Source organism: Symphalangus syndactylus, chromosome 22 (genome assembly GCF_028878055.3).
Source record: "Symphalangus syndactylus isolate Jambi chromosome 22, NHGRI_mSymSyn1-v2.1_pri, whole genome shotgun sequence".
Taxonomy (NCBI): domain Eukaryota; kingdom Metazoa; phylum Chordata; class Mammalia; order Primates; family Hylobatidae; genus Symphalangus; species Symphalangus syndactylus.
Genome location: NC_072444.2, coordinates 11,775,224 through 11,796,791, shown reverse-complemented (window position 1 = coordinate 11,796,791; position 21,568 = coordinate 11,775,224). Strand labels below are relative to the sequence as shown.

Sequence of the window (21,568 nt, the reverse complement as noted above, 5' to 3'; positions counted from 1 at the left end):
GCCTCGGCCTCCCAAAGTGCTGAGATTACAGGCTATTATACATCCTTTTATACTGATTGGACTTTTGATCTAAAGAAGAGTTTGGCTGACTTGGAGTGATGGAGTTACTGTTCTCTGTGTCAGGGACTGCAAACGCTGGGCCTCCAGCAGGGGCAGGGCGGATCCAGCGAAGGACAGAAGTGGGTGGGCCCAAGGGGATGGAGAGCTGCAGAACACAAGTCCCGCCTCGAGGGGGCAGCAACTGCCCAGAGTCCGCTGACGGCCGCTGGGTGGGACTGCAAGCCCAGGGTTGCCAGATCTGACAGCTTTTTTCAAGATAAGCTTGAAATCAGATTTTCACATGGAATTGTCAGCTAATTCAACAATTTAAAACACAGCATGGGCTGAACGCAACATGCCTATGGTTCATCATTGGCTGCAGGCCACCAGTTTGTGCGTTCGGATCCGGGAGGATTCCATTAAGGATTGTACACCTCAGAGCCATCTGCAAAGCTGGTGCAGACCCATCATTTGCTTCCAGAAAATCGGGTTTACTCCACATGGGGTCCACAAAGGATGAGGACAAAGCCAGTGCCCTGAGGTAGACCGTGGGAGGTACCCAGCCACTCATCATTATTTAATGTAGCACATTAACCTCCCACCACAAGCCAGGAGATCCAGTGGTGAATGTGACAGGGACCCTACATTCTAGCTGGGGAGACACTTGAATTAATGAGTAACACTTGTGATACATGAGGAGTTGCAGTACAGCATGGGGGTTAAAAGTCTGGGTTTGAGTCCTGACTCTACTGCTTGCTAGTTGTCATTTTAGGTAAATCCCCTAATCTAGGTCCAGTTGCCTTACTTCTCGCCTATGGAATGGCCATGATAACCTCATAGGGTTGTTCTGGGGATTCACTGAGACAATGCAAATAATTATTAGTTGCTGCTATTAAGTAGAGAGCTGTGAGAGCAGGGAAGAGGGGAGGCTAGGCTTAGCATGGGGACCTCCCCATCCCAGTGAATACTGGGGCTTTTTGCCAGAGAGGGGAGCAGGAGGCCACAGGGATTGGAAGCTCCAGGCCCGGGAGAGGCTCAGTCCTCTTCTGTAGAGACGGCTGCAATGAGGTAGCTGGCTCATTTCCTGTCTGTTTTTTCTTCCTATGGATCCAATTTCAGCAGCCTACTTATCTCAGTAGGATATGGTGCCCAAGGACTGGGAAGGTACTGCTCTGCTCTTGGCCACGATGGAAGAAGGCCAGGCCTTTCTAGCTATGAACCAGAGCCCTTCCACGAAGCTGCTGCATTTTGGAGCTCATCAAACCCTACAACTAAGTTTTGAAAATCTAAGTGCATGTACGAAACAAGTCAGAAACCCTTTCCTACGCCCTTAAGTACAGAACACCAGCTTCTGCTGGCAGAGGCCTCAGCCACAGGGACATTTTGGACCTTCGTTTCACCTGGGCAAAAAGGGAGGAGGCAAGTGTCAAGAGACTGGGCTCACCAGCAATGTGTCTGGGTCCTTGGAGTTCAGCTCTGTGTCTGTGACGTGGTCTCTGATCTCAGGTGGTCTGCAGTCCAACCCTGTAGAGAATCACAGTCTTGGATTTGGAAGGGAATTTCTAGGGCATCTAGTCCAACCTCCACCCAAAAGGGGAAGCTTTTCTATAAGAAACTTGGTCTGGCTGGGTGCGGTGGCTCATCCCTGTATTCCCAGCACTTTGGGAGGCCGAGGCAGGCAGATCATGAGGTCAAGAGTTCAAGACCGGCCTGGCCAACATGGTGAAACCCTGTCTCTACTAAGAATACAAAAATTAGCCAGGCACGGTGGCGCGTGCCTGTAATCCCAGCTACTTGGGAGGCTGAGGCAGGAGAATCGCTTGAACTGGGGAGGCGGAGGTTGCAGTGAGCCAAGATCGTGCCACTGCACTCCAGCCTGGGCAACAGAGCAAGACTGTCTCAAAAAAAAAAAAAAAAAAAAAAGAAAAGAAAAAAAAACTTGGCCTTTATCTTCTGCATTCCTAAATGAACCACATTTAACAGTGATTCAAACAAATGAATTCGCAGTAAGGCAGCCAAACTGTCATCTGAGTGCACAGGTTTACCGGGACAGCTAAAACATCACTGAAAATCAGAAGTCTCCACTGGGAGAATGATAGAGTAGACAGGAGCACCTTTATAAAAGTGCTGGGGGTGGGGGATGAGACCTCAGTCCAAGGCACGCAAGGATAAGAGGCCCTGCCTTTTTAAGGATGTGGGACTGGCTGAATAGTAGGGCTTTCATTTGCTCACTGAGTCTTATGAGCAGGTCTGAGGCAGAGGAGAATTGTTCCGGGCAACGAGGGGATGCTGAGCTGTCAGAGCAGCCCCCCTCCCTGTGCAGGGCCTAGAGCAGGTCTGCCTGGGTAAGCTTCTCCTACTAGCTTAGGACCTTGGGTACCTTACATCGCCTGTTCACTTCTCTGTATGGTGGAGAAAACACGATGCCTGGACGTTAAGTGCTCAGTAAATAGTGGCACTGCCATTCTCCCAAGTGGAGTGATTTTTCTCCTCCAGCTTCCCAAGTTGAGAGCACATGTCCCAGTTCCTCAGTGCAGTATCAGTCACATGGATCGTTCCAGAGCCCAGCAGGCCCTCCCACCTCATCCCTGTGCTGCCCCAACAGCCACCATGGCCACCGTAGCCTGAATGGCAGCCACTCTCCGGTCAACTCACCCTGCCTCTACTTTCTCTTCCTTAAAATGGTTTTGTTACTGACCACTGCAGCCCCCACGTTCAAAAGCCTTCAAAGAGCCTCGGCTGCTTAGAATAAAGAAATGGGGAGGGGCCTGCCTGGAGGGCCTGCCAAAGGCCATTAACTATGCCAGGTCCTCTGTGCATGTGGCAATCACAGGCTAATTAAGTGTTTAAAAATTAAGTGCTTCATTGGGGTTTGGCTTGGAAGGTTCATCTGACTTCCGAAAGGACAAGCTCAAGTCTTTTCTCCTCTCAAAGCTTCCCAGACCACAAAGCCCTCTCTGGTCACTCCTTTCACCACAGCACTAAAGCACCCTGGTGAGTACAAATATGTGGTCGAGAGCCTCACTCTCAGGTAAGCATTCTACAGCTCTCCTTCCCCTCACATGGGCACGTGATATGCTAGCGCCACCCCATCTTTTCTCCATCCCTAGCACGTAGGCCAGTGTGGAGCACAATCTAGGTGCTTGTCAAATGTTAATTTAAGGGCCTCTTTCACGTACTTCAAACCTCTCTCCACTGAGCCCAGTCAACCATAAGGCTCAAGTACAAAATCCTCAGGAAGGGACAAGCCTTATTTTCCATTCAAGACAAAAGGAATGGAGTCTGCTCCTTGGTGACAGCCCCGACTGCTTGTCAAACCACTCTGGCCTTATTAGGCCAACCTATTGGAAGTACTGCCGGGAGAGGCTGGCCCCACTGGGACAGACACAGACTCCCGTGACGGCAGAGAACACCGGGCCCAGGAAAGCATACCAAGAGACACTTCCCCAGAAGCTTGTAGGTGCCAACGCTCCTCCTCTTCACTCCAAGCCAGATGCAAAGAATGGGGGAGTGAAAGTTACTTATCTCCCCCAACCGTCTCATTTTATCCAGGAGAAAATGGGGGCCCAGGACTAAGTGCTTCTCCAAAGGTCAAGGTGAAATAGAAAAGCCAGAGCTTCTATTTCTGTGGTAAGATGCATCCCCTTCAGTTTCCTGTGACTTAAGCCTGTCACAAGGCAGGGGCTCAGGATCGCCCTCTGATAGGAAGTCAGGGCCACCATGGGATGGGTGGTAACTGACGGGGCATCCTTTCAGGCCTATGTTGATCCTTCCCTTGCTTTCTCCTGAGGCCAGTTTCTCTCCCTAAATGTCTTAGATGAACAAAAGCTCACTGCCACTTGTAGGACACCTCGTATCATTATGCCAAGTTTCTACCCTCAGGCCCTCTTTATATTCCCATCTACTCAGAACTGGTATTTTAAAGATTCCAGAGCACCTACTATGTGCCAGAGACAGGAGCGAAGATGAACTGTGCTGCACCACTGCACACAAGCCTCTTCCTGTCCTCTTGGTTTAGATATTGCTCAGAACCTATTGTTGTATTCAGCTATACTTGCACTTGCTCCTATTTGCCCTACATGGGCGTAACTCTTTAAACCAAGCTTTGTTCAGAATTCCTCTGATTGATCATTTAAGTAAATTTAAAAGTCAATTTAAGGAATATAAAAACTGCATAATTTCCAACTGGAGAGTATAAACTTAGATCACTCAGCCTCTGGTTGAAAACAGTAATCGTGATTTATATGGAATGCTAAATATCTATGTTCTAAGTGTGCTCTCTTGCCACAAACCCATTTAATCCTAACAGTCTTAGGAGGTAAGTTGAGGTAGGCTGTTACTGTTCTCATGAATAAGTCTAGTAAAACCCCAATCTCAAGATACAGCCCAAGCAGCAGAGGCACATGCATTAGCCACACGTGGACTCCGCCGCAGTATTAGCAATCATCTTTTGCTGCTAAGTGCTTGGCTTCCAAGAGCTTTATACAGATGTCTGAGAGGCACAAAATATGTATAATTAGGCTATTTCCCAAACAGCACAGGAAAGCTGCCAAAGGCGTTCCCTGAATTGAGAGGCAAAGCACTGACAATGGGGACTATTACAGCCTCTGGATACAAGATGACGTATCTGCCAACCTTAACCACCCGAGTCAAATGCTACTTTAGAAATAATTAAGGTTCCCTTTAGTCATTTCACAGGAGTTGCTACAGCAGCACATGAAGTTTTATTAATCTGATTCTCGCGTCATAGCTTTTATGGCAGGAAAGGATGAGGACATGCCCCACCTGTAAAGTAGAGCAAGCAAACCACCAAGTAGGATCTTGAGATTCTCTCTCAACTGTTCTCTAGAAACACGCTTGTGCTTTTAATCTGCCTTTTAAAAGGGACACAGAACAAAAAATGCTTGTTTGCAAATAAACATCTGAAAGAATATAGTAACAGCTGACCTGGGCTGAGGCATCCAAACAAAGTGGTCATTGTGGAAGGAGACAATGCAAACCACACTGGGGCAAGAAACTGAGGGCAGAGAACGTGCGGTCATTTGTGCGTTGGGTATTTCTACCAGCCCCAAAGGCCCCATCTGGAACAAGTATCAACCAGGAGGGTCTCTATGGCTTGATTTATTAACCTAACTCGAAAGAAGTCACTGCCACCAACAGCACTGTGCAGTTTTATTAACCATTCAAGTCCAGTAGCATCTGGTAAGATTGGGACAGAATTGGGATTGAAAAGTGAACAGATATTCAGCATCTAACAGTTCAAAAGAAGCCACTACATACTCTTTTCACAAATATGTTTTCACAGAGCCAATACAGTACTAGCCATTAACCCAGTACACCAAGTGTACTGAAGTAGAAAAGATGCAACAAGAAAAATAGCTACATTAGAAAGACCAACACTTTAGAAAAAGAGTAAAACACTTTCAGTTTCTCCCCTTTAGCCCCTAAAACAACATCTTACAGTCTGATCTACCTATATAGTTCTACATTAGCTTCTAAAATATGTCAGGAGGGAAAAAATAAAATGACACTGGCCAGTACAGTCTTTGGATATTTAGGAAGGGGATGGGGAGAAAGTCAGTTCTCAGAGCAAATTAGTCAGCTTCAGTCTCGTCAGCAGGGTCTTTGGATTCTTTGTTCTTCCGTACTTCTTCAATGTGCTTATCCTGTAAAGGAAGGGTAAGGTGTCATCAGTCAAAAAAAAAAAAAAAAGCCTGTCAAGTCACAACCCCCAGCCCCCACCTCAGAGAGGCCCAACACAACCTCGGTGCGTATATTACAGCCTGTGGGAACCACACAATTTAAGTTCTGAGACATCATCTAATCTCCTGGGTCCCTTGTAGAACCTAACAAGCTGCCTACTGGTCTTCCAAGGACTGTGCAATTATGCTGGGAATTACTGAATATTCCATCTTAAAATATACCTTTCATTTAACATGTTAAGCCCCAAAATGGATGACAAAAAGACACCAAACATCTTTTATCAAAGCACTTAGTTCAAGCCAACTCACTGGTGCATCAAACTCCAAGCTCAACCCTTTTACAAGGTAAGAAACCAACCTTCTCTCGCAAACGCTCCAGTTTGGCAGCCATTTGTGCCTCTCGGTTCTCTTTATTAGCTTCCATTTTGTGGGTCAGTTTCTCTTCTGCCATTTTACTGAAGTTGTTGTTCTCTTCTATTGCCTTCTGAAGCACTTCTTTCTCGTGCTCTCGTTTCTCAGCCAGCTGCTTCAAGACCTCAGCTTCATGGGACTGGAAAAAAAAAGTTTAATAGGGTAGGCACTCTAAAATGTATTCAGGCTGGGCGTGGTGGCTCACGCCTGTAATCCCAGCACTTTGGGAGGCCAAGGTGGGTGGATCATTTGAGGTCAGGAGTTCAAGACCAGCTTGGCCAACATGGGGAAATCCCACCTCTACTAAAAATACAAAAATTAGCCGGGCATGGTGGCGGGTGCCTGTAGTCCAAGCTACTTGGGAGGCTGAGGCAGGAAAATTGCTTGAACCCAGGAGGTGGAAGTTGCAGTGAGCTGAGATTACACCACTGTACTCCACCCTGGGTGACAGAGACTCTGCCTCAAAAAATAAAATGTATTCAGCATTAGTTAAAATTACAATAAAAATAATTAACTAAGAGAACTGAAAAGGGGCAGAAAATAAGGTCCCTTTAAATAACACTGAAATTAGGACCTGAATTATCCATGTCATAAAATACTGTGAAAATGATATTTTTTCTAGTATTTGTATTTAACTTTGGAAAAGTGCTTATCTGTTCAGAAATCTCTTACCCAATTAGTCCTTAAGGAAATCCTTGTAAGATTTACTGCTTAATGGTATCTGGATGACTTGAAGAATATGTACTTGGCAGTGGCACTTTTATTGTAAAGAATTTCACTAATTAACTTCAAAAGCTACCCAAAGAAAACTAGCTCATTGTAAAAATTTTAACCATAACTGATAAAACAATGACAGGAAATTTAAGACTAAGCCTGTAGATTACTATTTAAGACAGAAAAATTTGTTTCAAGGAAAAGGCTTATTAGCTTTTGTCTCAGGAAACTGCATTAACTACCAGACCATACCTTGGTATGACCCCTTCAACAGAACAACTTGTTCTCAAAACATATTCAAAACACACTGGAACCACTGACTTGCAGGATAACCACAGAGCATCTGCCACTGGTGCTACTGGTTCTCTGCTGCCAAATCCTAGTCATGATGGGAGTTTCACTATATTTAGCCAGTTACTATGTAAAGCACAGGCTAATGACTGCAGGGCCAGGGTTGATGTCTAAAAAGCTTTCCACTGTCCAACCTTTGGTTGTATTGCTTCCTCCTACTCCATGAACTCACACTATTACATAGAAGTATAGAAGACGACTCCTTAGTGTAAGCACTGAGGCTCTTCGGGCGGGTGTGTGTGTATACTACAAATCACACTATGCTGGTCTGGGGAAGGTTATTACCTTACCTTTTGTGCCTTACTTGCCTCAGCTTTAAAATCAATCCTATCAGGGTTGTTGGGAAAGGGAGTTAAATGAAAAGTTACGTACAGTTGTTAATGAGTAACGCTGAATGGAAAGAAACACACCAAAATGTTAACACTGGTTGCTTCTGGGAAGTGGGATAATGAATACTTTTAATTCCCGTTTATAAATTTCTGTATTTCCCAAATTTTCTACAACTAGCATATTAATATTTGATTCTTCTGATTAGCTTTTAAAGATAGTTATAATAGAATTGTTTAGATAAGAGAAAAGCTACCATGATACCAGCTGAATGACATAATCACACTAGCAATTTAAAATGTCTTTATTGTACAGCTCTCAAAAAACAAAACCGGCCGGGCGCGGTGGCTCACGCTTGTAATCCCAGCACTTTGGGAGGCCGAGGCGGGCGGATCACGAGGTCAGGAGATCGAGACCACGGTGAAACCCCGTCTCTACTAAAAATACAAAAAATTAGCCGGGCGTGGTGGCGGGCGCCTGTATTCCCAGCTACTCGGAGAGGCTGAGGCAGGAGAATGGCGTGAACCCGGGAGGCGGAGGTTGCAGTGAGCCGAGATCGCGCCACTGCACTCCAGCCTGGGTGACAGAGCGAGACTCCGTCTCAAAAAAAAACCAAAAAAAAAAAAAAAAAAAAAAACAAAACCAAAATGCCAAAGAATCATCTGGCAACAAATCTTTTCAAAGAGGAAGCATGAGAGAAGCATGAGCTTTGGTTTAAGATAGACCAGGGCTTGAATTCTGACCCCAACACTTACTAGTTGTATGACTGCAGAAAAACGACTTAACATTCCTGAAACGGTTTCTAATTTCCATTATTTGAGGCAACACCATGTATTAAAGGAGAAAAATATAAGCAAAGGAGCTGGGCACGGAACAGGAGTTCAATAAATGAGGACTGGTATTTCCTTCCAGTCACTGGCATAAGTAATAATCACAGTGCAGCTACAATTCTGTTTTCTTCCTGTTACAGAAATAAAATTGATCTGCCCATTACATAAATTAATATCCTGCTTTCTGTGAATTGCGTCGTTTACCTTGCGTCTTTCTTCTGCAGCTTCTAATTTCTTCTGAATTTCCTCCAGGGAAAGATCCTTCTTCTTTGGAGGGGAAAGGGGGAATTCTGGAACAGATTCTTTTGACCGAGGGCTGAGAATCAGCTCAAAAGCCTGGCCTGAAGCACGCTTCTCCAGTTCTTTCACCTGGATATCTAGAATTGATTATATTTATAATTCAGAAAACCAGGATTCTCCTATTCTAATAAACTGTACTATAATTTTCTAAAACCCAAATCAATTTAACGTATTAAACTAGGGCTGATGAGGAAAGTTGTGTTTTTTCCCCTTTTTATTCCTATCAGCCTACTGACACTAGGGGAAGATGTGTTTGCAGGCAAGATATTATCTAAATACCATTTCCCAAGGCTGGGTACCATGGCTTATGCCTATAATCCCAGCACTTTGGGAGGTCAACATGGGAAGATCCCTTGAGCCCTGAAGTTTGAGACCAGCCTGGGCAACAAAGGGAAAGCCCACCTCGACAAAAAAAATTTTTTTAATTAGGCGGGTGTGGTGGCCCATGCTGATAGTCCCAGATGCTATGGAGGCTGAGGTGGGAGAATTGCTTGAGCCCACTTGAGTTCCAGAGGTCAAGGCTGCAGTGAGCTATAATTAAGCCACTGCACTCCAGCCTGGGCAACAGAGTGAGACCTTGTCTCAAAAAAAATAAAAACCATCTCCCAGAAAAACAAAGCTCAACGTTTTTGGATTAATACTGTTTTGAGACATCAGTATCTGACAATCGCTTTCATAAACAAGACTTGTGCAAACTCCACAATTTTGCTTTAGACTAAGCCAAACTGTCTAATAATTATGAGCTCTTGGCACATTCAAGTGATAATCATTTTTAAATTCTTCTCCTATTCATAAAATAGGTTTTGGATAAGACCAAAACGTAAGTGCCAAATTAAAGGCGAAGACCTGAGCCATCTCAATGTAAAATCATAAGCCCATCACAATTTCAGCTTTTCCAAATTGATTACCTACCAGAAGAAGCCATGGTGAATAGAAGACAAGCGACGGGCAGTGTATTCTGCGCAATCAACTGGGATAAGGAAAGCCCTGAAAATGATTTTCAAAAACATGCAATCACTTTCTTTGCCTTTCTATATGTCATCAACCCAAAAAAGATCTCACAACACATCTACATACATCGTCAGAAAAATACGTGGAATGAAGACGTCTAAGTTAACCACGAAAAAAATTATCAAAATCTACTAAATAAACAGTGGGAAATATGACCTGAATATGATATTGGTTGCAGAAAATCAAGTTAACTGAGCTTTCTCGGTCATAAAACTCTTGGATTTTTAAAATCAGACGAAGTCACAAGGGTGAAGGATTTTTTTCCCTCATAAACTCTTTTAACATTTTCCCGAAACCGTAAAAAGATATTCCAGATTCAACTCAACAGTGCCCCCGGAGCCATCTTAATACTGCCTACAACTCATTGTGCAAATGAAATACCCACCCCTGCTTTGTCTGTGTCTGACGTGGTGGATAAGAAAACGCCCAAGCTAATAGTAACCAATAATGTTGAACTCCTATTGTCCCTCAGGTTTAAGCTTCCTTGCCCAACAGCAAGCAAAATGTTTATGAAACTCTAGATTTTGACTTATATTTGCTGCCGCTATGTCATGAAAAATGCTGTATCTCTTGTTGTTCTTTCTAACATTATGACTTTTGTAGACGCCAGCTAGTACCAAAAACGTAGGATGACAGGTTCCCAAAAGCTGGGAATTAAAATCAGAGGCAGCAACAAGATTTAGGAAAAGCAGAGAATTAGACGCAGCACCGGACCCAGGATGGGCGTGGCCCTGGTCCAGGCGAGGAAAAGAGGACCGGTCGCCCCCGGCCAATCAGAGCACGCCCTGCGCTCCGGCCCCTGGCCCCGCCCCCTTCCTCCCCGCGCCTTTTCGAATCTCCCCGAACTCAACGCCCCAGAGCCCGCGCGCGTGGGAAGGGGAGGGGTGGGCGGGGCTAACGGTCCAATCCGGGTAACTCCGCCCCTGCCTGACTCCCCCGGCGCGGACGCCCCCCCAACTCCCGCCAAAAACACCTCCAGGCCGCCGCCGCCGCCACCACCCCCATCACAGTTCAGCGAGTGGGGCAGGCCCTGGGAACAGGCCCCCGAGTGGCACCGCGGTGGGCTCGCCACTGCCTCCCGCCGTCCCCATGCCCAACCTGCCGCCACCCAAGCTGTCCGCGCGTCCGGCCGCGAAGACAGAAGAACCCTCGTGGGGCCCGGGAGCGCCGCCCCTCAATCACCAGCTGCAGTCGCCAGGGGACGGTCGCAGGGAGGGTCGCGGCCCTGGCTGCCCGCAGTTTGGTCCTAAAGCCGCTGGTCCCTGGGGCACCGCCCCGTCCCTTCAGACAATGGGGACCCCGGCAGGGCCCGCAGGGGAGGAAGGGAGGTAAACGTGGGCCCACGCCCCCTATTGTCTCCTCGACGGCACCCCGGAGCGGACGCCCGAGGATCGCCCAGCCCCCTGCCCACGAGCAGCCGCGCCCCCAGAGAGCGGGGACAAAGGCGAGGCTCCGCCCGAGCCACACACAAAGCGGAGCGACCCCCGCCCACCAACTCCTCCGAGGGCCGCAGCCCCGCCCGCCGCCCTGCAGCAGGGGGTCGCAGCCACGGCCCAGCCCCTCCCGCCAACCGCGTCCCTCTTGCTGGCCTCAGCCAGCCGCCGCCTCCTCCGAGCCCCGCACCCACCTGCTCAGTCCGAGCCGCCTGACCACACTCTGAGCACCAACAGACCCGGGCGCGCACAAAAGCGCCAAACAGCGGCACGTGACCTCCCCGCGGGGCTCCGCATTGGCCGAGAGCAGCGGCACGTGCCGCCCCCGCCCCCAACAACCCGCGTGGAGCCCCGCCCCCCGGGACCCCGAAGCACCTCGGGAAGTGTAGTCCTGGCTGGCAGGGCAGAAGGACAATGCGGGGGGTTGCGGGGCGCCTGGGGAGCATCCCCAGGTGTGGGCCTGGGACTAGGGAGGTGGTCTCGCCGTGGAAGAGGGCGTGGCAGTGGACCCCGGACTAGGTCCGAACCAGCTCCCCATTCTCTAGAACAAGGGCAGGGCGGAGCAGGCGGAGGGTGGGGGGGGTCCTTCCCTACCTTTCCAAACCTTGGCCGCCTGGACTCCACCTTGTAGAGCCACGTGCCCGCCTCGCCCCAAGGGCAGCACTCGGACAGAGCAGTGCGCCTTCTAGTACCCCACCCACATGGGTGCCTAAGACGCCCGAGTCCCTGTGACAGCACAAGGCCACTCCACGCCCCTGCAGGGCCCCCTGCCCCCGTCGCCCTACACCGACACCAGCGTGTCACCCATATTGTGACATCATCGTAATTTCTAATCCACTCGGCCCACAGGTCGCGGGCGTGGCCCTTCCCTCACTGTGTGCGTTCTTGCCAGCATCCTCAGGTTCCCGAGCCGGTGACCAGGGACCTGTGCGGGAAAGCGTGAGGCTCTGGAATTTGATCGCCTTTGGTCTAACAAAGCCACTCAGCTTAAATGCAGACTCCATCTGTTCTGCCAAGCCTTCTGTGGATGATAGGGGAGGAAGAGCAATAGCCGTTCTAGACTACACAGATTGCAGTTAAGTGTTGCTTTTGTTCTCAGAGCACGTGCTCCCCAGAGCAGCACTGGGTTCTTTTTAAAAATCAAAAAAGGAGCCACAAGGTTACTGTTCCCCCTGACCTGGATAGCTCAGAACCTCAGCAAAGGCACAAAGGAAATTGGTCTGACCGTGCCTTAGAATAACTGGCCCTTTCTCTCACAAAAAGGGGAAAAAAAATAAATGAAATGTACATGGTCCCCGCCTCCTCCCATTCTCTGACCAAGACCGTGTCCTCCGTTGGTGGTCAATACACCAAGGCACCTGCTTTGAGATCTTGACTAAGCAGAAGAGATATCTTTATTTTATTAATGGGCTGCATCTCCCCAAATCAAGAAACAAATGTGACCAACCTTCCTGAAACAACGGTCCTAATTTAGAAAGACTCTCATGCCTAGTTAGTCACTAGGGATGTGCCAGAGATAAAATACAACTAAGAGGTGACCGAGACAATAAAACCTGGATCATACAAGCAGCAGCACACACTACACAAAGCAAACAATTAGCAACGCGCTGTCGCCTGAAATATGCTTGTTGCGGCATTTTTTCCAACAATCGTCCTTGTGTGGGGTCGGCCTCCCCGACAAGCCAATCGAAGTGGTTTTCACTTAGCCTGTGAGCAGGACCAGGAATAATTCAGATTCTGAGCCTTGAAAGGCTTCTTCTCAGACCAAACTTAGCTTCAAAATGGCTAGGTGCTTCCATCTGTCACTTTTCCGAACAGAATCTCAGAAATCTTGGAAAAGTTGGAGAGGGATGGGGATGAGACCCCTCAGGAAAGCGACAGATAGGCAGGCAACACAAATGAGCAAGGAACCTAAGCCCAAGAGGTCCTTACCCACTGAACAGGCTTTTTATCTTGAAGTCTTTGTATTTGATCTGGAGGTTCACAGAGGAAGGTCCCACTCATTTAATGCATTTTTTAAGTACAATAAATTGCCACACAAAAATCTCACATTCCTGACTATTAATGTTGTGACAGAAAAAAGAAATCTTTCAAAACACTGATAATTTGAAAGCACTTACACTGCTTCCCCCCACCTTTTCTTTCTCCCTAGAGCAGATGTCTATTTCCATGGAAACCACAGCAAGGAACGTAGATGTTAGAACTCATGTCGATTTTTAATCTTTTTTAGCAATGCCACTTGGCTTCTGGGTTTGTTGGGAGATGCCTGGTTCTTGCCAGTCTGTGACAATGTTCCGAGCTCCTCACAGCTGCTTGAGGACTGAGAGGGCTGGGTTAAAGTTTCCCCTAGAATGAGCCTTTGAATAAAAAGGTGCTTTTGAGGTGGGATGATTCCTGTCCTTTTATTATTATCGTCAGGCCTCTGAGCCCAAGCCAAGCCATTGCATCCCCTGTGACTTGCACATATACATCCAGATGGCCTGAAGTAACTGAAGATCCACAAAAGAAGTAAAAATAGCCTTAACTGATGACATTGCACCATTGTGATTTGTTTCTGCCCCACCCTAACTGATCAATGTACTTTGTAATCACCCCCACCCTTAAGAAGTTTCTTTGGCCGGGCGCGGTGGCTCACGCTTGTAATCCCAGCACTTTGGGAGGCCGAGGCGGGCGGATCACGAGGTCAGGAGATCGAGACCACGGTGAAACCCCGTCTCTACTAAAAATACAAAAAAAAATTAGCCGGGCGTGGTGGCGGGCGCCTGTAGTCCCAGCTACTCGGAGAGGCTGAGGCAGGAGAATGGCGTGAACCCGGGAGGCGGAGCTTGCAGTGAGCCGAGATCGCGCCACTGCACTCCAGCCTGGGCGACAGAGCGAGACTCTGTCTCAAAAAAAAAAAAAAAAAAAAAAAAGAAGTTTCTTTGTAATTCTCCTCACCCTTGAGAATGTACTTTGTGAGATCCACCCCTGCCCGCAAGACATTGTTCTTGACTTCACCGCCTATCCCAAAACCTATAAGAACTAATGATAATCCACCACCTTTGCTGACTCTCTTTTCGGACTCAGCCCACCTGCACCCAGGTGAAATAAACAGCCATGTTGCTCACACAAAGCCTGTTTGGTGGTCTCTTCACAGACGCGCATGAAAATTATTATTATTATTTGACTTAAAAAAAATTGAGACAGGGTCTCACTATGTTGCCCAGGTTGGCCTCAAACTCCTGGGTTCAAGCAATCCCCTTGTCTCAGCCTCCCAAAATGCTGGGATTACAGGCATGAGCCACCACGCCCGGTGTGATCCCTGTTCCTTAGGGTGCGGCTGCCTTCCCGAGAGCCAGATCACAGCTCATTATTATCAGCTTTTGTGGGTGTCCTATATAAGCCTTGGAATAGGAAGGGCTTTCGACTGTAAGGAGAGACAACAGCTTTGCCACTTCACCTTGGAGAGGGGCAGAATTGCCCTTCTCAAAAGCTTCCTAAAACTTCAAGATCCACTCTCTTCTGAGGTGGCAGCAAGGAGTTAATGTTCACATCTTGGAACTGTCTATCTTTGCCCATGAGAATTATTTTTGCCTCTGCTCAGATGGTTTGGTTGGATTGTTATGGAGCTGGCTGTGACTATGGAGCCACACAACGAAGTGGAGATATGGCAGTCATCCAGCTTATTTGATCTGTGTAGACAGCTAAAGGAGAGCACTTCAGGCTTCAAAGTCCAGAAGGAATGTCTACACTGATCAAACGGCGGGCCAGGCCGTTGTCAGATCTCCTCTCCTGCCAGAGAGCCCGGCAGCCTTTGTTCATTGTTGGGCTTGAGGCTGCAGGGTTTGTCTCCCACATGGCGCCTCCAAGTTCCACGGCTGCTTGCGAGGCCTGTCCTTGGCCAAAGGGTGTCGTGGGAGAGGTTTGCTTATTGTCCCCAGTCTCTCTGTTCCCTTTGTCCCCTAATCCTCAAGCACTATGCCCTAACACTCCCTTCTCTATTCAAAACCTGTCTGAGTCTGCTTTTTTACACATCTCCCTCACTAGACCATTAGGTCCTAGAGGGCAGGGTGCCGTCTTTGTCTTGGTATCCCTAGCGCAGTGCCCATCCTCAGGCCTGGCCCAGGATGGTGGCACCTGAATGTTTGCAGAGAACTTTGGGAAAGAACAACCTCTCGGCTGGGCATGGTGGCTCACAGCTCTAATCCCAGCACTTTGGGAGGCTGAGGTGGGCGGATCACAAGGTCAGGAGATCGAGACCATCCTGGCTAACACGATGAAACCCCGTCTTTACTAAAAATACAAAAAATTAGCCAGGCATGGTGGTGGGCACCTGTAGTCCCAGCTACGCAGGAGGCTGAGGCAGGAGAATGGTGTGAACCTGGGAGTCGGAGGTTGCAGTGAGCCGAGTTCACGCCACTGCCCTCCAGCCTGGGTGACACAGCAAGACTCCGTCTCAAAAAAAAAAAAAAAAAAGAATAACCTCTCTCATCCTTCTGTGATCTTCTGTCTCTTCTGTGATATTAGACACCTGCACTCTATGGGAGTGGTGAGGATTAAATGAAATAATGTAAATGAAAACACTTAGCACAATGCCTGGCACATTTAAAGTGCAGTGCACTTGTTAGGTATCATTGCTAGAGATGTTTCCTGATTGCTATAGATTATTTTATTTTTATTTTTTGAGATGGAGTTTTGCTCTTGTTGCCCAGGCTACAGTGCAGTGGTGCAATCTCAGCTCACTGCAACCCCCGCCTCCCAGGTTCAAGCGATTCTCCCGCCTCGGCCTCCTGAGTAGCTGGGATTACAGGCACGCGCCACCACGCCCAGCTAGTTTTTTGTATTTTTAGTAGAGATGGGGTTTCATCATGATGATCAGGCTGGTCTCGAACTCCTGACCTCAGGTGATCCACCTGCCTCGGCCTTCCAAAGTGGAGGGATTACAGGCGTGAGCCACTGTGCCTGGTCTGCTATAGGTTATTGAATGAGTGAATGACTATTAGACTTTCACGCTTTGATGGAAATTGTAGTTACTGGGTTAACTCTTCCCATGGGGTTAAATTCAATTCATTTAACACTTTAAATAGGTAACACATTCACATGGTTTAAAAATAAAGTATAAGAAGCCCTCCTTATCTCCCAAGTTCTCTACCAACCACTTCCCCACCATAATCTCTGTTAATCAGTTTCCTGTGTATCCAGGAGTTTCTTCATGTGTACACAAGCAAACTTGTAGGTATGCATTCATATCCCCTCTCTTTTTACACACATGATAGCCTCCTATAACTGTTCTTTGCTTAGCAGTTTTCACTTAACAATACATGTCGAGGTCTGGGTGTGGTAGCTCACACCTGTAATCCCAGCACTTCGGGAGGCCAGGGCAGAAGAATCACCTGAGGCCGGGAGTTTGAGACCAGCCTGGGCTACACAGCAAGAACCTGTCTCTACAAATAAATGAAAAAATACAAATAAATAAATACAATGAGCTGGGCATGGTGGCACGGGCCTGTAGTCCTAGCTAAGGTGGGAGGACCACCTGCAGCGAGCCATGATCACGCCACTGTTCCCCAGCCTGGGTGACAGAACGAGACCCTGTCTCTTTGTTTTTTGAGTCAGAGTCTTACTCTGTCACCCAAGCTGAAGGAGACAGGATCTCGCTCTGTCACCCAGGCTGGAGTGCAGCAGCACGATCTCAACTCATTGCAACCTCCGCCTCCTGGGTTCAAGGGATTCTCCTGCCTCAGCCTCCTGAGTAACTGGGATTACAGGCACATGCCACCACGCCCGGCTAATTTTTTGTATTTTTAGTAGAGATGGGTTTTCACCATTTTGGCCAGGCTGGCTTTGAACTACTGACCTCAAGTGAATCACTCGCCTTGACTTCCCAAAGTGCTGGGATTACAGACGTGAGCCACCACACCTGTCCAGAGACCCTGTCTCTTAAACAAACAAACAAAAACCATGTCAGGGGTCTTTTCCCTGTTCATACATCAAGCATTTCTTTGATCTGGTGTCCATGGTATGAATAGTCCAAGATGCGGTTAACTGGTGCGATATTCGTGGCTCTTTAGGTTATTCCCAGTTATTCAGAATAGCTCACCATGCTGTAATGAATGACCTAGTTCATATGGCATTTCCTATGGGTGTGAGTATATCTGCAAGACATATTCCTAGAAATGGTATTTCAGGGCTAAAAGGCAAGCACATTTGTAATTTGGATAATGCCAAATTGCCTTCCACGTTGTACCAATTCAACACTCACCATGTGGCACTTTAATTCATTATCTCAACTCATTCAAAAATGATTTGAAAGGCTTTGTCCCTAGAAATTTCAGGCATTAGAGAAAAGGAGGGGGAGGATCCAGAATCCCAAGAAAGACATGGCTGTCAATTCTGTCTATATTAATAACTCCTATAAATATTTGACAAGCAACAGGCTGATCTCAGAACAGCTCTGGTGCCTGCACTGTGGCACCTGTCTCAGTCCTGTGACTCACATGGCTGCAGTGAGATTGGAAGTGCACTTCCATTGGAAGAGACTGGACTGCACTGAGATTGGAAGTGCACTGTGAGACTGGAAGCTTTCTGAAGGCAGGGTCTTTCTCATTGCTGTGTCTCACTCCCCTCCCAATGAGCGTGGCACAGATCTTATTTATTTAATTAATTCTAAGATGTATTTTTTCCCCACATTTTTTATCTTTGAAATCAGTTGGTCCTCATAGTCAATAAATAGCATGTCATAATTATTGACAGCATTTTATCTTTTTTGTTGTTCTTGTTGTTTTGAGACAGCTTCTCACTTTGTCACCCTGGTTGGAGTGCAGTGGTATGAACATGGCTCACTGCAGCTTCAACCTCTCAGGCTCAAGTGAGCCTCCTGCCTCCGCCTTCTGAGTAGCTGGGACAACAGGTATGGGTCACCATGCCTGGCTAATTTTAAATTATTTTTTAGAGATGGGGTCTCACCACGTTGCCCAGGCTGGTCTTGAACTCCTGGTCTTAAGTGATCCTCCTGCCTTGGCCTCCCAAGGTGTTGAGGTTACAGGCATGAGCCAGTCCAGGCGCACCTGGCCTATAGTGGAATCTTTTAAATGTTAGTAGCTTACATAGAATGCCTACCACACAGCAGCCACTGGTCTAAACACTCCACATGTACTAACTCACTTAATTCTCATGACAGTCTTATGAGGTATTATTAGCTTCATTGCGAAGATGAGGCAATGAAGGTGACCAACTGTCCTGGTTTGCCAGGGACTGAAGGGTTTTTCCAGGACTTGAGACTTTTAGCGCTAAAACAGGGAAAGTTCCAGGCAAGCCCAGATGAGTTGGTCATTCTAAATAAAGGAACTGATTCAGAATGCCTTTTTTAGAGGGAAAAATAATAATAAAATAAAGGAAACTGAGGCATGGAAAGATAGTATCTTTTTAAAGTTTTTTTTTGTTTTTGTTTTAGACAGAGTCTCGCTCTTGTTGGCCAGGCTGGAGTGCAATGGCGCGATCTCGGCTCACTGCAACCTCCACTTCCTGGGTTCAAGCGATTCTCCTGCCTCAGCCTCCCGAGTAGCTGGGACTACAGGCATGCACCACCATGCCCGGCTAATTTTGTATTTTTAATAGAGACGTTTCTCTATGTTGGTTTCTCTATGTTGGTCAGGCTGGTCTTGAACTCCCGACCTCAGGTGATCCACCTGCCTCGGCCTCCCAAAGTGCTGGGATTACAGGCATGAGCCACCGTACCCGGCCTCCTTTTTTAGACATGTCAAATGGGGTCCTTGTCCTAGGCCCTACTCTTTAGAGGGCTGCACCCTAATCCTCCTCCAGCTGTGTCCCTCCTCACAATTCCCTGGGGCCAAAGAGATATGCCCACCTGAAGCCCGTGCACCCCTTCTAGACCACCCTCTCAATACCCAGGACTCCAGAATTCCCTGCCAAAATGGCCCAAGTCCATTTTCAGCATCTGTGCAAGCCCTTTCCCTGGTTCCATCCTCCCAAGGGCAAACTTCCTGCCAGTGAGTGCACCCCTATACTTAGAGCTGGCTATTTGCAAGGGGTGTGAACAGAGCCTGAGCATGTGGGCTGTGGAATGCACACAGGAATGAGAAGAGAAGGGAGCTGGCTCTGCTACATTCCCACATGGAACTCCAGGGAATCCAAGAATTCTCAACTCAAAACCTGGCTTTCTAGGTTGTTATGGAGGTATATTTGTCAAGGTAGGAGGATAGTACATAGATTTTTAAAAAACAGTTTGTTAGCTTGACTTATAACTCTTAAATACTTAGCCATATGGTATGTGGGCTTCCCTTCTATACTCCTGCCCTGGGTCTGGCAAACATTAGCAGCAGGTTTGCAGCAAGCTTAGATCACTTGTTCAACTAGGCCACACAGAAGTGGCAGAGCTTTTGTAGTCTGGCCCTGACTCTATGCTTTCAGCTATCACTCTAAACTGTTTTATCAGGCTACCCCTATTATTTCACAAATAGGGGAGAAAAGACCAGACCAGAGAACTCTAGACATTTGCCCAACGTCACATGGCTAGTTCGTGTCATGTCAGGGGGAATTTGAATCCTGTCCTTTATATGATGCAGCAGGTACTGCTCAGTTACTATTTGTATGAGTGTGGGCACGTGACTTCCCCTTTTGGGGCCTGTGTTCCATCATCTGTGAAATGGGAAGAACGCCCCTACCTCACAGAGCTGCCAGGACTAAATAAAATAATATATGTAAAGTCCCTAGCGTTGTGTCTATACACAATAAACCCTCAGTAAGTGACAGCTAAGGTATTAGCTATCAAGCACAGCTCTGATCATGCCACTTTCTGCTTGAAAACATTTGACAAATTCAACTTTGGGACACATGATATGAGAAAAGCAAAAATTTCTGCAACCTAAAAAAAAAAATACTCCCTTTCTTGGCTTAGAGTCCAAGGATTCTCGGCACAGCAGCTAAAACCCGCCGTGAAGTCACTGAAGGTCTTCATCTCCATGAGGACCTCCAGGTCAGTCTTCCTCAAGGACCTTCCCCTCCTTTTCCCTGAGATTCTTTGATTCTTGATGCATTTGAAAATCTGTCTTCTTGGGCCGGTGGCGGTGGTTCACGCCTGTAATCTCAGCACTTTGGGAGGCTGAGGCAGGCGGATCACGAGGTCAGGAGATCGAGACCATCCTGGCTAACACGGCGAAACCCCGTCTCTACTAAAAATACAAAAAATTAGCCGGGTGTGGGGGCGGGCGCCCGTAGTCCCAGCTACTCGAGAGGCTGAGGCAGGAGAATGGTGTGAACCCGGGAGGCGGAGCTTGCAGTGAGCCGAGATCATGCCACTGCACTCCAGCCTGGGTGACAGAGCAAGACTCTGTCTAAAAAAAAAAAAAAAGAAAATCTGTCTTCTCGGATGGATCATTATAGAGAAGCACAACTAAGATGAACAGAAGAGCTCTGTCACCGGACTTAGCCAACAATAGAATGGACCGGGACCTATTCATGCATGAGATTCTTGCTATGAGATGTGTGCAGACAAAGTCAAACATCAGAAATATTGAATCGGGATTCTTGCATTAGAAGAGAGGTGGACTAAATGACCTCTCTTCCTGCTTTTTTTTTTTTGAGACTGAGTCTTGCTCTGTCGCCCAGGCTGGAGTGCAGTGGCGTGATCTCTGCTCACTGCAAGCTCCGCCTCCCGGATTCCCGCCATTCTCCTGCCTCAGCCTCCCTAGTAGCTGGGACTGCAGGCGCCTGCCGCCACGCCCGGCTAATTTTTTGTATTTTTATTAGAGACGGGGTTTCACCGTGTTAGCCAGGATGGTCTCGATCTCCTGACCTTGTGATCCGCCGGCCTCGGCCTCCCAAAGTGCTGGGATTACAGGCTTGAGCCACCGCGCCCGGCCTCTTCCTGCTTTAAGGTCCTTTTTTAATGAGATGGGGAACGGCTCATTATATTGTGCTAAATAGAACAAACAAAGCCTACCCAATTGCACAATATGAGTTCGACTAGGAACAAAATATAGTGAAGAAAATGCACCAAAATATTAGTTCTGGAAAGAAAATAACAATTGAGTTTGCTTTCCTTCTTTATACTATTCTGGATTTTCCAAACTTCTTAAAATGAACATGTATTACTTTTATTAATGACATCAATTATATATATATTTTTTTCTTTTTGAGGCAGAGTTTTGCTCTTGTTGCCCAAGCTAGAGTGCAATGGCATGATCTCGGCTCACTGCAACTTCTGCCTCCCAGGTTCAAGCCATTCTCCTGCTTCAGCCTCCGAAGTAGCTGGGATCACAGGTGCACGCCACTATGCCCGGCTAATTTTTTGTATTTTTAGTAGAAACGGGGTCTCACCATGTTGGCCAGGCTAGTCTCGAACTCCTGACCTCAGGTGATCCACCTGCCTCGGCCTCCCAAAGCGCTGGGATTACAGGCGTGAGCCACTGCGCCTGGCCCCAACAATTATATTTAAGAAATAGAAGAGACT

The 21,568-nt window shown here is 47.5% G+C and overlaps 1 protein-coding gene across 2 annotated transcripts in view; it reads right to left on the bottom strand.

The window, feature by feature from the left end:
- Window positions 1-5,194: 5,194 nt before the first annotated feature.
- The window catches only part of STMN1 (stathmin 1), a 28,749-nt gene continuing 12,375 nt past the window's right edge, over window positions 5,195-21,568 (bottom strand). The window contains exons 1-5 of one of the 2 annotated variants that reach the window (XM_055262737.2): window positions 11,313-11,381; window positions 9,587-9,661; window positions 8,579-8,751; window positions 6,100-6,291; window positions 5,195-5,705 (exon numbers count right to left, since the gene is read on the bottom strand). In XM_055262737.2, coding sequence (XP_055118712.1) covers window positions 5,634-5,705; window positions 6,100-6,291; window positions 8,579-8,751; window positions 9,587-9,599 — 450 coding nt within the window. In that variant the 5' untranslated portion in view covers window positions 9,600-9,661; window positions 11,313-11,381 and the 3' untranslated portion in view covers window positions 5,195-5,633. Of the gene's footprint in view, window positions 5,706-6,099; window positions 6,292-8,578; window positions 8,752-9,586; window positions 9,662-11,312; window positions 11,382-21,568 lie in introns of those variants that run through there. The other variant, XM_063631622.1, reaches the window with a different exon arrangement.